The 17,743-nt window shown below is 45.4% G+C and overlaps 1 protein-coding gene and 1 non-coding gene across 2 annotated transcripts; one reads left to right on the forward strand and one right to left on the reverse strand.

Annotated features, from left to right (window-relative positions):
* Window positions 1-11: 11 nt before the first annotated feature.
* RAB11A (RAB11A, member RAS oncogene family) lies at window positions 12-16,811 on the reverse strand. Its single transcript, XM_071754144.1, has 5 exons — window positions 16,541-16,811; window positions 10,818-11,013; window positions 9,692-9,885; window positions 8,627-8,707; window positions 12-1,764 (listed from the first exon to the last, which is right to left on the reverse strand). Exons 1-5 carry the CDS (start codon window positions 16,578-16,580, stop codon window positions 1,625-1,627), a joined length of 651 nt encoding a protein of 216 aa, XP_071610245.1. The 5' UTR covers window positions 16,581-16,811; the 3' UTR covers window positions 12-1,624.
* A 95-nt stretch (window positions 16,812-16,906) lies between these two features.
* TRNAQ-CUG (transfer RNA glutamine (anticodon CUG)) lies at window positions 16,907-16,978 on the forward strand. The gene has a single exon. It is a non-coding gene; the product is annotated as a tRNA-Gln (tRNA).
* The last annotated feature ends 765 nt before the right edge of the window (window positions 16,979-17,743 follow it).

The raw sequence follows: 17,743 nt of genomic DNA on the forward strand, positions 1-17,743 counted from the left end.
CAACACCATGCTGAGTCGTCCCCTGTAATTCTTTATTAGAATCATGGATGAATATATTTTAAATCAATCTAAAAAAATAATGAATCAAGGTACAGTACATGCATAAAATACAAAGTAATTTACAAACAGATCGAAATAGCATCTTCAGAAGTAAGACTAGGAGGAGAAATGTGGGGGTTTTTTCCAAAAACAAACAAACAAAAAAAGCAGAACAAAACAAGTGACCGACTACAGCAATGCCTCCTGTGTGCCTCACACATCATGAGCACCGCAAGACAGAAAGGTTGGGTACGAAACGCAGCTGGGTACAGCCTGCCCAGAGCTGGCTCTGCCAAATGGGTAATATCAGAGTTTGAGAAACATCTCCTACTTCCCTGTAATGGTATAAATAACTGCAGGCATTTCTACAACAAGCAGTTCTTTTTAAATACTGTGGCAAAGCAGTGCCTGGAGCCCCCAAATCTGGGCACTGATGACGTGTTGGGGAATAGCGCGTCCGGAGTGAGGAGCGGTGAGTGCAGCGACAGAAGGCACAGTTCATGAGACCCTGAACAAGCAGAGTCAACATTTGTGCTGAGCAACAGAGCAAGGAAGAAAGGCATCCAGTATGGAAACTACTCCAGATGTTCTTGTTAAAAAAGCATACACCAAACCAGTGGGATAGTTTAAAATACCAGAAGAAATGGAACTGCAACCTAAGGCCAGGTTGTGGAGGTTATCAATTCATCAACTCAAGCATGTGCATGTGTTAATACATGTGATGTGTCATGTGATAAACCCCTTCAAGTCTGTGTGCTATGAAAGGGAAAAAAAAAAAAAAAAGGCATCATCAAATCCTGATACCACCAGCACTGTGGAGGCCAAGTCTCAGGGCACAAGAATACTCTGCAAGTTCCAGTGCTGGAGTGACCCTTCATCAGTTACACAGCTCCTGCTTTAGCTTCCTTCCCAAAAGCCACCTCCCACGGAGTGCCACCAGCATCTCCCCAGCCAGCCTCCCTGCAGCTCTGCCTCTGCTGTAGCAGGTGCTAAACCACAACAGCTCAATCACAGGTAGCAAGAACCGTGCTGCTTGTTTGCAAGAAATTCTCTTTTCTCCCCCATTATATTCTATAGGACAAAAAAAAAATCCTTAACTTGGCAATCTGAAGATGTAGGCAGAAACGTTTAACTTACGTTAAATTGCACTTCAGAGCAAGGGGCACTTCATCAAGCATTAGATGCAGTGTGCAACACCTTAAGACAAGGAAAGATTGTCCAGCCCAGAGATATTTTCCTAGTTAACTTGACAGTAATTGTTTTACAAGGAGCAGAATAACATCTTCAAGTGCTTACTAAAGGTGTCTGTGCTCTGACTAGCGGGCATCATGTTGGAAAGGGATCAGATCAGTTCCATACAATTTACCAAACCAAAAGCAACAAGTCGGTGTTGGGGAAAACATTGCAGCCACACAGAAGCAATAGATTTATAAACACTGAAATCAAATGTGTTTTTAAGACATGGAGAAAATTCAGAAGGAATAAGCAGTAACTAAACACAAGAAAGTAACCACGAGAATTACAAATATATTTAAATCTTGGACCTGGGGAATATACACAGCCTTTTAGGAAAGAATGAACAATTCTATATATTCTGACAGCACTGCATCTTTGGTTTGTTTTCAGTGGTTGGAGGGACATGAATGGGAACCACATTGTTGCTTGGAGACATATCATTCTCACGTCTGTCAGACATTTGCTTCTGGGAAACAATACGATAGATCTCTGGAAGATGAGAAACAGCAAGTCAGTACCTGTACACCAGCAAAACACCAGCAGAAAGTTAAGTCTGGGGGAAAGCAGGCATCAAAGATTTTGGAACTACATAGGTAATACACAGAAGAGTTCAAAAGAAGTTCAGCTGTGATGCTCTCTATATTCAGTAGATAAAATATTTATGGTTTTGCAGGATAAATTGATTTTTTAACAACTATTTTACTCCCTTTGAGGTAAGAACTAGTAAGTGGACAGAATTCACTGTTCTTTCTGCTAGGTATCAGAAACTGAGTCCCACAAAATCCTTCTTATGGTTTCTAAGGCTCTGAGGACAGTGGTCACCTATTTCCTTGATGTATCCACAGGCAATGGCAGGATTGGCAAGAACCACTCCAAATTTCTCCCCAACAGGATTGCAAGGGCAATTTCTTCTCTCTCAGCACACCTATCACATACAACAGCTTGTCTGTTACCCAAGTGATTTTTAAATCTTCAGAAAGGGTTTCATAGAGGGGAGACCTGACCCTTTAAGCAGCACACAAACCCTTTTAAAAACTTGCTGCAGTGCAGCTTCCAAACTACAGAGAAGAAAGCTGGGCTGCAGATGAAGGAATTCCAATGGAAATCAGCAGGGGTTAAACTCCTGTGCCTCTCCCAGCCCACTGCACACCTGCACTGATGCCTTGCCCAGGTCCCTGGGGTTTGTTAGCAGCCAGTGGTGCATGCTGCACATAAACCCAGAGTAGCTACAAACCCACTTACTTCAGCTGCACAGAAGGAAGGGTATGGTATGGGTAGTGCTTCACCCCCAGAAAGGAAATAAAGGAGACCAAAAATAGAACATGGAGAACTCAGCTGCAAATTCAAGTTTTAAGCCATTAAAGCTTTTTTTTGTGTGAAAAAAACAAAATCAAACCAACCAAAAAAAAAACCTTGCTGCATCTCGGTTCAGCAACAGTTTGAAAGTGTTTGATATTCAGCAAAAAGCCAACCCTGAAACAACAACATCAGGTCCTCTACTTTATGCAACAGAGAAGTGTGTTGGCAGCAAACACACCAGCACCACCGAGCAGCAGAATCCCCGAGAGAAAGGAGCTGGTGCCCACACCCAATTTGCATGCTCCAGCTCACTGCCCTGCTGGGAGGTTTCAGATAAGCCAAGGTTGCAGAAGATGAGTGTCTGCACTTCAGTTCTCCTGCAGAGCAAAGCAGGGAAGACCCTGGCTAGCAAACAATCCTGGCAAACTAAAGCAAAGGTTCAAGTTCCTTTGGAGGTCTGAAGTCTCTTGTCAGCCGGTTAATGACTGTCCAAACACACACCTCACCTGACCCCAAACCAAGACACATTGTTTTCCGCCAGAAATTCGTCATTAGCGAGTAGTCTTTGTTAAGAATTTTAATGAGCTGCTGCTTAGTTCACATCCTGACATCATTTCAGGGCTGGAAATTGAGCAACCTCGTGTGGAGAGGTCCTCTGTGCTGCCAAGGGCTGATGACACAGCTATGTGCCTGCTTATACCACAATGGGAAGAGATGGCATAGAGGAACTCAAAAGGGTCCCTGGCAAACAAGGCTTGAAAACCTTGTCCTAGATGCAACGAGCCTGCTCTGATTCAGCTGCCAGCACAACCAGATGCCAAGTGCTCCCCTGGGAAGAGTAAGAGCAGGGCTGCACATCCCTGGGACTGCTGGCAAAATAAACATCTCTGACGTAGATGCTGTCTGTGCTGGATCTTTGGACTGCACGAGTGACATTAAGCTTTGCAAGGAGCACTCTGAAGAAAATCTGCCTGTTAGGCCTCCGAACTGACAGCTCAGACTCAGACAGGGATGAAGTGCTCAGAAAACTGGATTTTCCATACACTTTCAGTTACAGATCAAGTCACTGAGGCAACCAAACAAAAACTGCACACGTAAAAGGATTTTCTGATTTCAGCCTTTCCCGAGTTCACTCTTCTTTCCAGCAGTCTTACACACAAACAACTTCACCAGTTCACCGAATCCCATGAAATCAGATCTTTAAAGCCACCTGCAGCCCCATGTGGGAATCTGCAGATAAAGATCAGCCTCACCCTGTTGCAGGCCACTCAGCAATGCTCAGAAGTGCCTGTGTGTGGAGGTGGGGGGAGCACAGCTGGCAGAGAGCTGCTCTGCCTTCTTCAGGACAAGCTTTCCACTCCACAAGCCTGCCCCAGCTCAGGGTAGACAGCCACTTTACCTCCAAGCCCAGAACTCTGCCTGTTCCTATTCAACAGAAGAAGGTTCCTGCCACCTTCATTACTGGAAACTCTGGTAGCACCTTCAGAAGCAGCAATTCCATTTCCCACAGAACTTCCCAGTCAACCTCAGCCCACACACAAGCTACCACACACTTCTTTCACTCCTATAAGCAAGGACTTGCAGCAAGGTGCCAGCTGTACAGCACCCTCATCTTCAGCAAACAGCCCTGAAGCCTTGAAAACACTCAACAGCATTGATTTCTCCACGGATGAAGGGTCTGTCCCTTCTGATTCTGGAAGCATATTTCCATGATCCCACCTTCCACGGCCTCCCCAGCAGTCCCCTAAGGACATTTAGCAACTCCACTGCTTGAGTCAACTTGCAGCAACCTCAAGTTTGTTGCTCACTGTTGCTTCTCCCTCCTTTGCAGAGCAAACTTCTGTTCAGCCACAGAGCACTGCCCTAAATGGGAGCCTAAATGCCTAAACCCTTCCTTTCCCAGCATCAGCTGCTCACTCTTACCCCACACACAGCTGTGCTGGTGTGGAGAGGGAAGGTGGGAACAGCTTAAACCTGCTCTCACCAGGGCAAAATGCCCAGCAGCAAAGCCTACACTGAGTGGCTGCACTGAGGAATGCCAGGCTAATGAAGACATGTGCTTTTTAATGAAGACACTGCACTGTGTGCTCTGCTCAGTAACTGAATGAGACCTTATTAAGAGCACATTCAGCAGAAAGCATCACTGCATAATTGGTAACTGCACCAGACAGGCCCTGCACTGTAAGAGCTGGGAAAAAAAACCCCACTGCTGTCTGGGAGGAGCTTCCCCAGTCCATGTCTGCTCAGCCTGCACTAGCGTTTCATTCATTTTCAGGTGCACTGAGCTCACAAAGGAGGAAATCCCTAGATTTTTAATGTTTTGTGATGTTGTTTCCTTGGAGATGGGATTCCTTAGAGATGAAACCGCAGCAGAATGTGGCACAGGAACAGAGACAGCACAGAGCTGGGCAGGGAACAGAGGCAGACTCCAGTTTACTTTAAGGATGCTTTATCCTGCTGTGAATGCTCAGAGTGGCTAGGATTGTAATACCAGTCTCTCCTATTTGCCAAATGATACAAAGCAGCTTTGTGTGCACAACAATCAGGCCTTGAGGTCTAGACATCCTGCAACAGAAGAATTTGGATAGGGACCATTACTCTAAGCCACAGAAAGAATAGGTTCACAAAACCTCATCTGGAAGCCACAGCAGGAGAGGAAGCCCACTGAATTTAAAATATACCTCCTCTAAAAGTCTTTTATAATACAGGGAGAAGAAAGAAAAGCTTTCTGCCCCCTTCTTCCACCTGTAACAACAGCAGATCACACACACACTCAGGCTGTGTGAGTGACAATGGATTCATATTTCCCATGCCCAAAGCCAACAATTCAGAATGGCTGAACCTGAGAAGCCAGGTGTGGGTAAGCTCACAGACCCTGCTACACCACCAAGGAAGGACTCTTAACAAATTTCCAGGACTGTCCAGACCACACCAGCTTCAGGAGGGCTGGAGAAGAAAGGAGTTTTGCTACAGACCTTAGTTGTGACACCCTGTTCAGGAGAGATCTAAGCAGCTGTGTGATGGGTATTGGGAGCAGCCTGGGATGTCTCTGCTGTGCAGTTCCCAGCACTGCAAATACCAGCAGAGCTGGTGCAGCAGCATGCCCTGCCCCTTCTTCTGACAGCCACCTCCACTCCCAGCCTGTGGCAGAGCCTTCTGGCTTTACCAACTTCCTTCATCAAAGCAAAGTGAGCATTCCCCCCCCTGGCACTATGCTTGAAGGCAGCCTCACCAAACACAGACTATCCATGATTCTGCAGGGTCATTCTGAAAACCACATTCCTCAGATGACTGCTCCCCTCTTTCCTTCAAAGCAAATCATTAACAGAAAAAGCCAGCTGTGAAGTGTTATCAAGAAGCTTATTGGCAGAACACTCATCCTTAGCATGCCAGTCACAGCCAAGATGGAGCCAACCTGCTGCTAATGCATTATTTACTTCATCTTTATCTCCCTGAAACAGGAGCTCCTGTCTGGAGCGAGCCACATGCCCACTAATCAGCAGAAGTGTTTCTTCCAGCATAGTTGAACCAGCCCCTCCTGAACAAGAATCCTGTCCACATACCCAAGAGCTCTTTGCCCAAAACAATGTCAGAGCAACACGCAGGGAACATCGATGTTGTGGAAAAGCAACAGCCTCAGCAATCTGTCAAGATTCCAAGGGCAAGTTTTAATCTCTTGCTCTCCCCATTCCAGGATGCTTTACCTTACAGAAAAAGTAAACTAGAAAAAATAATCAAACCTCTGTGAATTAGATTGCTAAATAGCTTCTGGAATAAAAGGTACTGTTGGAAACATGCAAGGAGAGATAAAGAAACAGCCCAGCCTGTGCCCAGGAGGTGAACTGCTTCCCCATGGCAACGGTGCTGTATCCTGGGAATGTGAAGGCAGCAGCAGCCCAGGGCATGCAGCAAACTTTCCACCTCTTCACCCTCACTGTTAGAGGCCAAAATGGTCCAAAAGAAAATGGGGACAACTGGGTGACCAGTTTCTATCGGCTATGACAGCCACCTTGGAGGGGATAAACAAGGTTTAATATATTTCCAGCTCTGTTTTATTAGTGCTGGTGCCCAATGAGTATGAACATTAATTAACCAACCTTCATTTGAGAGCCCTAATCTGCTCTGAAAACTGAAAGTGCAGGCAACAAGGCTGTTCTACATTACACACAGCACATTTGGCCAGAATCTGACCTGAAAAATTCATCCTATGTGCTCCTGAGAGGAACCACCAAGGACACATGCAGAAAGGAAGCAAGTTTTAGCAGTTACAAGCAAGCAGTAAAAATGTCTTTCTCCTGAAAAATCCATACCCAAATTCATGAGCATTTTTGACAGGACTGCTTTTAGTTGGGCAAAGAAAATAGGAAACTCAGGAGGCATCCCAGATACCATCACATGCAGCCACTCCTTAGCCATCCACCCTCAGATGGCATTAGTGGTTAGTCATGTAGGGAGCAAAGGCATAAGCTAACATAACTTCTCTCTTTTTTTTTTTTTTTTTTTTCAATTTGTGCAATATTGTATTACAACCAAATAACTACACTGGAGTTAAAAGGGAACCATGTGGTTGAGCTGGAGAGGAAACAAACCCAAGTTGTAGTCCCAGCATTGCACGAAGCAGTGAGATTACAAGCATCCCTGTGCACTGTTTATTGACCTAACATGGACACACTGACTTTTTGGTAGGAATCCACTGTAAAAACACAATGGAACCAGGACCTGCTGGAGGCCTCTTACAACTAAGGATAAGACAAGAAACAGATAATACTCGAGCAGCCTAACAACTCACTTTCTTCACTGCTAGAGTGTTTGTAAAACATTTCAAACAACTCAGGAAAATGCTACAGAATTTATGCTTTTACTACAGTAAATAACTTCCCAGCTGCCTCCTCACCTCACCTGCATGTGCCAGTATTGCTAGCAAGTGCTTTTTGGTGTTTGCTTGTTTTTTAAAAAAGTCTAAATCAGCTGGCAAAGAGAAAAAAAATATCAACTAGGTGCCAATGTCACAGCAATGAGATCCAGTGAACAGAGACACAGAGTTTAGAAGTGGGGCTGCTGCTCATACCAAGCAGATGATGTAGCCTGGCACATGCTACATTGGGAAGGAGTGAGTTTAAATTTGTAACTGGGAAACACGTTGCAGGCACTCAGAGAAAACTGAGACTCCCTGGAGCACCTGGAACAGACACATACCAAAACAGAGCAGTCTTGGGTGTTTTGAGGACCCAGACTAGAGACTTGGAGAGGTATTTGCAAAAGCTGGGAATGAGGAAAGCTCAAAAACCAGACACACCACTGCTGTCCCACTGTGCTCTGGCTACAGCTGACTGTACACAGCAAACAAGTCCCAAGTGATTTCAAAACTGGTTTGGGAATTCCTACCCTATCCTTAATAAGCCACAGTTAAGTCAAGGTCCCCCGTGTAGCTGTATGTTGGCTGTCTCAGAGTCTTAATGAGTCTTGGCTATCTAAAAAAAGGGTTTGAACAAAAAGGAAGTACTTTATCCACAGAGCATAAAAAAATGCAGCATTCACTGCCATCACATCACAGAGGCCACAAGTCTGGACAGGAATGTTAAATGCAATGACAGTGACTCCCCTGCAGCCCAGGAGCCATTGCATCTCAAACTATCAGTATTGTTCAGAGAAAGGATTCATCCCTCTTTCCTTGGCACCTGCTATTCCACCAATAAAGATGGGAAACAAACTAGATTAACTTCTCTGACTACCAATGGCTGTTGTCACTTGATGCTGCCCGAGACAATTCCCTCACAACAGACACTCCCTCTACCTTAAACAGGAGACTGAAACATAACCTAGGCTGACTAGAAACCTGGGGCAGATCCAAGTGAACAAGGACTCATTCTTCAGCTCAAAGCTGTCCTTTCAACTGTGACTCTTTGCAGCTTGTCTCCAAATCTTATGGCTACGAGGAATTATTAAACAGACAAATTTTAAACACTGTATAGGGAAAGAAATGCTTATTTGCATCATATCTGAGCAGCCTGCTGCCCTTCCCCCTTGAAGCACAAAGCACTGGATGACTCACCTGTCAGAATAGTCTGGAAAGCTGCTTCCACATTTGTAGAGTCTAAAGCAGATGTCTCAATAAATGACAAACCATTCTTCTCTGTGTGGACAAAAATACTAAATTAGAGGGGTACATAACATACCTGTTTCACATCTGGAAAAACTTCTGTACCAGATTATATTTGTGGTGTTCCTGAAAAGATGCACAGGTACTGAGTATAAAGAGTTGTGGGTTTTTCCTTCTTTACATGATCTGAAAGCAACAGGACCCAACACCAGCATTAGAATTTACACTTATCCTCAAGCACAAGGATCAGCCCAGTGCCGTGTTACTTTCAGGCACATATTCCTGCATCACTGAGTGAGAATTTCCTGTGCTTTCAAGAATTCTGTGAGGAAGCTTCCTGGATTTTTTGGAAACTCAAAAGTTTCTCCACTCCCCACCTGCTGCTTTGTCACAGCATCTTATTTAACAGGGGGGCAGAGGAAAGGGGAGAATTGCTAGTCCTCCACCTGCAGACAGGGATCCTCACTGGCCATAAGCTCTGCAAACACAGCTACAGCAAAGCCTTAATGTGAGAAACCCAGCTACACTCCTGGATGAATAAAATTGGGCCTAAACCAATGCAAGCTTTACAGAAACTAGAATTATTTTTCAGAGAACTTGACTACGAGTCAGCTGGTTTAAAGAAAGTCTGCTCAGCCATGGGCATCTGCATAGGGCTGCAGATCAGTTGGAACAAAGAAGGTAACTTAGAGGTGCAAAGCTACCACTATAGAAGGAACTCAAACCTAAAGCCATAGGCACAGTTACTGCAAGAAAAGCAATGCATAGGCAAGAGAAAAAATCTGGTTTAGGATCTTCAAGTGCCTCTGGCTGATTCTTGAAACCACATCAGCATGCAATGTTCCACGAGGCTTCCTTTCTGAATTAAAGAGAGGCAAACACCAGAATGAGACACTGAGGAACAGCAGCAGCTCTCTTTTTACTCTTTTTCCTCCTGCCAGCACACTCGTTTATCTAAGATGGAGTAGGCAGATGCCCAGACTGTTAGCAGCAGGCAATGATTTTGAGTTCACCAACCTGCAAAAGCTCTGGCCTCATCTGTAGGGACTGCTCTAAGGTGGCGCAGGTCACTCTTGTTCCCCACCAGCATGATGACAATGTTGCTGTCAGCGTGGTCTCTCAGCTCCTTCAACCACCTCTCCACATTCTCATAGGTAAGGTGCTTGGCAATGTCATAGACCAATAGTGCCCCCACAGCTCCACGATAGTACCTGTGGGTGAAGGGATGGGTTACAAGAATCTGCAAGAAATTTCATGATTAAGAGTGACAAGATACTGTACAGTAATAAGAATTGGTTATAAGATGGCTATAAAAACAAACAACACACCCAAAAGCCAGAGATTTGAAACAGGGAAGTAAAGCATCCAGAATGGAATTATGCCACAGGACCACCAGAGCTGCCAGGACAGCTCAGAGTCTAGGGAACAGGCCAAGCTCCATGCTTGTATGCCAAAAATGGAGCTCTGGAATCCGTGAGGAGCTACTGTCACCTTCAACCCCTGACCTGTTCCTGAAAAGTCTCTCCCACCCATCGCTGTGGGCACAGTATGGGCACAGCCCATAGTGACTGACTTTGGAATGACTCACTGGATCATAAAAACATCAACCTGATCTATTCCTTTCACAAAAGGCCACGCTGGTCTCCTTTCAGAGAAGGGAGAAGCAAAATAATGCATTCAAGAAGGAACAGGCTGTACTCCCCCACCCCACAACTGCTCCAGCTTTACTTAAATCCAGCCTTTGCTAGGCTGGTTATTTCCAATTAAATAAACACACAAAGTGAGCAGTCTTTGCTTGCTGCTACAGGAGGGTTTCTGGTCTTAGTTTACCTCTGATAAAACCTCCTTGAACACTGATATTACTTTATCAATCTTGCATTGCAATGTCTCTCTCAAAGCTCTTGCATTCGAGGCTTGAAATGCCTCCAGTTACATATCACAAGAGCACGGAGAAGTAAATCACCTTGTGCAGGGACACACTGCTTCTGAGCTGCATAATATTTAAGCTTCCTTCCACCATTAAGTTGTGGATATTACACGATAAAATACAAACACCTCCTGTTTGCAGTTTCTGAGGAATCAGAAGAGCCCAAGAACGACCTCCTCAGCACAAACATCTCCAGCCAGATGAGCTCTCACTTACGCTGATGTTATAGCTCGGTATCGCTCCTGCCCTGCTGTGTCCCATATCTGAGCCTTTATTGTCTTCCCATCAACTTGAATGCTTCTTGTTGCAAACTCTACTCCAATGGTGCTCTTGCTTTCCAAGTTAAACTCATTGCGAGTGAATCGAGACAGCAGGTTACTCTTGCCTACTCCAGAGTCTCCAATAAGGACAACTACAAGACAAAAATGACATGAGAATCAGATTCCAGGTGTAAATAATACATCGGAAATCATCTGAAAAAAAAACCATTTTCTTTTCCTGAGTGAAGCACGAAGGCAAAAAGTGGCAAAACTCATCTTTGTTATGGGTCTACAGAAGAACAAAACCAAAAGAAACCCCACAAGATCACCACCACCCTGACATTTAGTTTAAAATGTTAGCAGAGCCACAGCACTCAGCCTTTCCACAGTTCTTCACAGCTGCTGCAATTCTTGGCCATTTTAGCTCAATATCTGAAACTAAATGCTCTAAAGTGCTGCCAGGGTATCTCTGGGCCTCAGAATAAGAACCACCCTTCAAGCAAACTAATTAGGAAGATTCAGCTGTGCTTGACAAGAGATTGACAGAAGGTTTAAAGTCCAGTTCCTGCAGGAAGAAAAGCATCATGAGGATTTGCTGCAATATCCTGTAATGCTGAGTTGAAAGGTAAAGTGTAACTTCTAACTCAGAACCCAGATGCAGACCACTGGATGAAAAACATTCACACCCCTGAGTCACACCAGTGGGATCTTATGCCCCTAAGGAAGATAAGGTACTAAACTGGTAACAGAAAGAAATGGAAAAGAAAAAAAACAAAGGATGAGTAGGATCCTTGAGAAGAAAAGCTGAAAACTTTCAAGGTGGCAGTGAATCAAGGCCAATCCCAGCAAAATAGCACCCACTGAGGTGACAAAAGAATGCTGTGACTATGCTTGTTTTGAAAAAAGAAACCAAATACTCATTAACATACATCATTTAACAGTTAAGGCAGTGCCACACAGTGTTAAAGATTCTGTGAGGTACAACAGGGGAGTGAGTTCACCAAACACACTTAAATCACGTGAAAAACCCCCACTGAGTCTTAGTCTAGCAGTGCAAATACTCCCATCTGCTGCTGCACACACAGCAGTCCTCTGGACACCATCTTCTATTTAAAAATGCAAAACAATTCTGATAAATGGGATTTTCTCTGACTACAAGGACAGAGCAGCACCTTTTAAACACCCTCCATAAAATTAAAATCGCAGCAAATGCAAGCTTCAAACATGGCCTTGTGGAGAATACTTCAAAGTAAACATCTTTCCAGCTTCCTCTGCCAGCTGACTCAGCACCCAGCTGGCCAAGCTACAGAAGTTGCATAAAGCACAGAGTGGCTCTGTTAACCCCTTCTGCTGATGAAGATCACAAGTGCAGGTAGGTGACAAGCACATCTGCTGAATGCAAACTTTCCTAGGTGACAGATCAGCTCTGCTCAGTGTCTGCTGCCCTCACACAACCCAACAGCTCTGCTGGCACAGGAGATGCTAAACCACCATAAACTTAGTGCAGGGGACAGGGCACCCAATTGCATCATCACCACCAGGCAAACTGCCACAGCTCTCCTCTTCCATTGGCAAACAAGTTCTCCAATATCATTTTGGCAGGTTTAGGCCACAGTTTTAGATGACATCATATTTGTATTCACTGGGACACATTACAAACAAGTTCTTATGAGGCAAAAGTTGTCAACTCCCTTCACACATCTCAGTCCTCCTATCACCCAGCATTACCTCTGGCAGCAGCCAGAATCTTCTCTAAACAAGAAAAACAGTCCACACAATCTGTTTCATGTACCTGTTAAATATTCCCCTCAAACAGACTTGGATTGTTCAGTGCATATTTCAAAGCACAGCTTTAAGTCATTTAACAACACTGATAATTTTAATTGCTCTGCCAGGTTTTTTTCCTTACCCTGTCTGAATCCCATGCTGCTTACATTCTGAATGGTTTCCAGCACCAGATTGATATGTCCCAATTAAAAGGGGTAAATGTTCCACTTTCCTCCTTCAAGTCAGCTATTTCCTCTAATTAATTGGGCCACTGCAGCTCCTCTTAGTCATGGACACAAGAACAACTTGCAATGTTAGCAGGTGCCCAACACTCCTCATGCTTTCTGCATTTGTCAGTCTGTGCAAGTATCACTCTTTGACTACAATTATGAACTGAAACACCTCTAGCAGCCATTCAGATTATTATTAATTTTGCTTTCTTTACCAAACCACCTCATTTTGATATTCTATACTACACAGTGTTCCCATGTATTAGATTCTTAGCAGAGAAAGACAGTAGGAATGACCCTGGGTGGCCAAGTCCCATTCCAACTGTCCCAGGCAAAGAGTTTCTGGGAGAGAAATGACATCTGGTTTCACATTGAAGCCAACCCTAACCCTAAACACAGTTTTATTGGACTTTTCTTCCAGAAACTGACTCCTAATGGTTAGAAATTGCCTTCTAATTTTCAGAAGAAATTAGCTGTCAGATGATGGTGGTGTTCATGTGCCAGCATTGTCCATTAGCTTATTAGTTTCTTCTCCCAGTGGTGTTTACACTGGGGTATTCACAGAAAGCAATTCACATCTCTCAGCTTTATTCTAGTAGCTACATAAGCCAGCCTCTCAGATGTTTCCTTATAAACAGACTGCCCTTTTCCCAAAATATTCTCCCTGCAAGTTTTTCAACTTCTTTTCCCCACAGCAAGAAATGCCACACACCTCATTCTAGGCAAGATCTCCTTGTGACATATACAGGGACACTAATATTCCAGGCTTGATTTATTAAAGTAATATCCTCATTTTTTTTCCTCCCTTTGAAATTAGAGCAAGATTTCTACAACTGGACTTGCTATGCCTTGTGTTTCCTCAAGGACAGTGCTGGGAACAACAGGCACTGCTCTCAACTACACCCAAAAAATATAGAAGAATACAAAGATGTAGAGCTGGACAAGAAGAATTATCCAGAAATTGTCTTTTTGCAAGCCAGCCTCAGGCTTTAGCATATGCTGAAGTGTTAGAACAGGGTCAGGAAAGGGGCATTTTGTACCAGGTACTGTGATTTAACTGCAGGGCAGCAGAGATGGGTTCAGTTTACACCCACCTGCAGTGTCAGCCAGACTGTGACATACTGCTGCTGTCACTGGCTGACAGCACATAAACTGCCTGGTCTCACATAAACAGACCTGTAGCAGTGAAACTCCAGTTAGTAAAAGCCAGCTACACTAGAGAGTATCACCCAATTAGTTTAGACCAAGTCAAACTCTGAACTCAGTCCCACCAGCTTCCCTTGTCCCTTCAAGTTCATGAACCCAGGAGATTGTCCTGCTGGATTAAATGTCCTTACAGCCCAGCCACACTGATTAAATGTCCTTACAGCCCAGCCACACTGTCTGAGAAACATTACCTGCAACACAACAGGCTGATCTTTGTCTAGCAAGCCCCTGCATCTTCAAACAAGCAATACCTTCAGACTTGCTCTGGTAACCATCACACCAAAATGCCCCAACAGACATTTTTCTGCCTCTATAAATTTGTGCAGTCTTTCAAACCCATTTTTAATATCTCCAGCAATGCACCACTCCAAAATTTGCATACTCTGCGAGACTTCATGCCCTTTTGTTCTCACCTGCTGCTCTATAAAAGCAGCATGACAGCTTTCCAGAGAAATTATGACAGGCAATAGATACTTGCCCTATTTGCCCATATCCTTCACTGTTTTCATTTTGATAAAGTCATACAATATTTCACTATAAGGCATATGAATCCACTGATTATTTTGATGTCCTTCTTCTCCAGGTTTTTAATTTTACAAAATCCCAAACGGGGTTGCCATCCTGCCTACATTTCCTCTCAAAAGTCTCAGTTTCAAACATCAGCTTAATGTTATTCCCAATTTCTCCTTCCCAGGAGTTTCTCCCTGGCTCCTGCCTTTTTGACCAGTCTGCTAATAAGACATATATTTCATAGAGCTAGTAGCAATAGTTTAGAGATCGTTCCAGAGAGATGACAGCCTGCTCAGAACCATCTCTGGGAAGTTACAAGAGTTTCCACAATTTGTTTTACTCTGCATTTGTCATGTTATTACAGCTGCCACATTAATCACAGTTACTGCATCAACTTCCTGCATCTCACTTCAGCTCTGCAAAACCTGAATCCTTTCATCCTCACAACACCATTTCCCTACCTGCACTCCCAAAAGCTCCAATAAACTAAACAGAAAAAGCTTGAGGAGGGGCAATAAATTAAACTAGATTTGAAATTCTCTATATAACTGGATCCCAACTTCAGTATTTCCCAGTTACTTAAAGAAGCAGGTCTACTGAAAGACAGGACCTCTCCCAACAAACTCTGCAAAAACATTAACTATAAGCATACTGACAGAACTGTATGAACAGGTAAAAGTAATGAGATGGTTTTGATAACTTGTACACTTAAGTGCCTACAAGAAAATTGCTGAATGTGATTAAGCCAGTGGTCAGCAAGGCCCTTGCCAGTCCTGCAAATTGAAAAAAGAGACCCTTCTTGGTACTTCCCAATTTGATTTTAACAGCAGTATAGGTGACTGATTTATAATTAGGAATAATGGCACTTCCCAGATGGCATGTAGATAAAACAGGCAACAACAATAAAATCTAATTCCTCAAAGTTATGATAAGTCCTGAAGAATACAGAAAAAACCCAAACCTTGATGTTTACCTAAGTTTCACAACGACAAGCACTGGGTCTCTCACCATTATCATCTATCAAGCTAGATTAAATCCTGAAATCAAATATACAATACCATATCACAATTAACTGCTATTTTGTACTTCCCTTGCTTTTGCAGTAGGATTAAATAAAACTGGATAGTCCCTTCAAAACAGCAGCATTTCAATACAAATTTCTGGGCATGCTTTATGAACCTCTGCAGCTGGTATTTTACGCTGTGGGGAGTGATAGCTGAGTAATTAACTACAACCTGCAACATTTTAACCCAATGTGGGTGCTCTGTGGGGGCATCGGTCCTGGAATACATGGAATTCCTGCCTGTCTCTGAGGCTGAGAAACCACGGGGTGGGAAACAGAAGTCACGTTCATCCCTTTTTAAGGGCTCAAAATATAGAAGGCAGCAAATACTATTAGTGTATGAAATTAGCTGCATCATCTGCCAAGGCTGAGCATGTAACCCGTTCTCTTTACAGGAGTATTTAACAGCTGGAAGGGACAGCAGCCCTCTGAGCATCCCTCCGGTGCCATCTCTGCCCGCCATCCGCATCACCTCAGCTTCTTCAGGGAGCAGCAGCAGCCTCGGACCAGGGGCAGACGGGTTAAATCACCGCTACGCAAAACAGCCCAAAATACGACATTTCGGGCAGCTCTCCGAGCCCGGCAGCGATGCTCAGCACATCCCCGGCGATCAGGCACCGAGCAGGGGGCCGCGGAGGGAGAGCAGCCCCCGCCTCACACCGGTAAGGCCGAGTCCCCCGCCCCCGCTCCCCGCCCCGCAGTTCTTCCAGGCGACAATCGGGATCCGCCCGGGGATCTCCATACCCACCGGGCCCTTTCCCTGCCAGGGAAGCGGGACCCGGCTTAGGCAGCGGAGGGTCCGCGCCGTGAGGAGATCGCGCCCCACACCCCCACCAAGGCCGGGACCCCCGCGGGAAGGTGACCCCGCCGGTGGCCACGGGAGCGAGACGGCGCGGCCCTTACCTTTGAAGAGATAATCGTACTCATCGTCACGGGTGCCCATGGTGGGGTGTGCTGGGGGGAAGGGGGGAAGCCGAGGACTGGGAGTGGGAGCCGGACCCCTCCCTGCAGCCGCCGCAGCGCTTCCGCCCTTCGCGCTCTGCCCGCCCACGGGCGGCTCTTTCCGGGGCAGCTCCTCAAAAGTGCTGCCGGGACAGAGCCGCCGCCCCGCCCAGCCCGGATTCGAAGGGACTGCCCGGCGGGGCGGGTGATGCTCCCGGTACAGAGCCCGCGCAGACACCCTGGGCCGCCCACCCAGTCACGGTGATGGGCGCGGGGGGCGGCAGTGGGAAGGCACTAGTGGGGAGCGGGCGGGATGCGTGGCAGCGCGGTTCCATGGTGTAATGGTTAGCACTCTGGACTCTGAATCCAGCGATCCGAGTTCAAATCTCGGTGGAACCTAAGAGCTCCAGCTTTTTTTCACTTTCTGCTTTTTTTTTGCTTTTTTTTTTGTTTGTTTGTTTGTTTCTTTTTTTTTTTTTTTTTTTTTTTGAGTGTGCTTTTCTCCTGCCTGTTCAGGTAACTGACAGTTCTATCCCAGTATCCCAGAGCTACCCCCATGGGGGGTTGGTGGGAAGCCCCCTGGGTCTGGCAGAACCAACCTGTGAACCAAGTCAAGAGCAGCCCGGGAAGCCAATGGAGCTGTGGTGGGGATTGTTGGAGACACCTACAAGCTCTTTCAGCTGAGGAGGTACAAAGAGGCCCTAAACTTGTGTCCCTTCCCCACCTTTGTGCCCAGTGCCCACCTTGCTTCTCCTCTCCCAAGGGCCTCACCTGCTCCTATGCTATGGGAAACACCAGCTTTGTTATCAGCTTTCCATGGCACAGGTTTGAGACCTAAATAAAAGAGGATAAAGATAGTTCTCATGTCCAGATGATTAAAAACGCTCCTAAAATTGCTCGTTTCCCACTAGCTTGCTGTCAGCAGCAGCAGTCCATTTGCCATTTCTGCAGTCAGTGCCTGTGTTATTGTATCTGTGTGTGGAATGTAACCCCTGGGCATCAGCAGCACTGCTGTGCATCAGTTACCATCTGCTGGAACAGTAACGAGCAATAACTTGATCCTCTGCGTTTTAAAATAAGTAGCTCATGCTGCCTCAGAGCTTCTGAGCAGGGAAAAGCAAACACCCCATGTCCTCCTGCCAGCCTCCGGTGTACCCTGGCAGA

Source organism: Heliangelus exortis, chromosome 11 (assembly GCF_036169615.1).
Source record: "Heliangelus exortis chromosome 11, bHelExo1.hap1, whole genome shotgun sequence".
NCBI classification, from domain to species: domain Eukaryota; kingdom Metazoa; phylum Chordata; class Aves; order Apodiformes; family Trochilidae; genus Heliangelus; species Heliangelus exortis.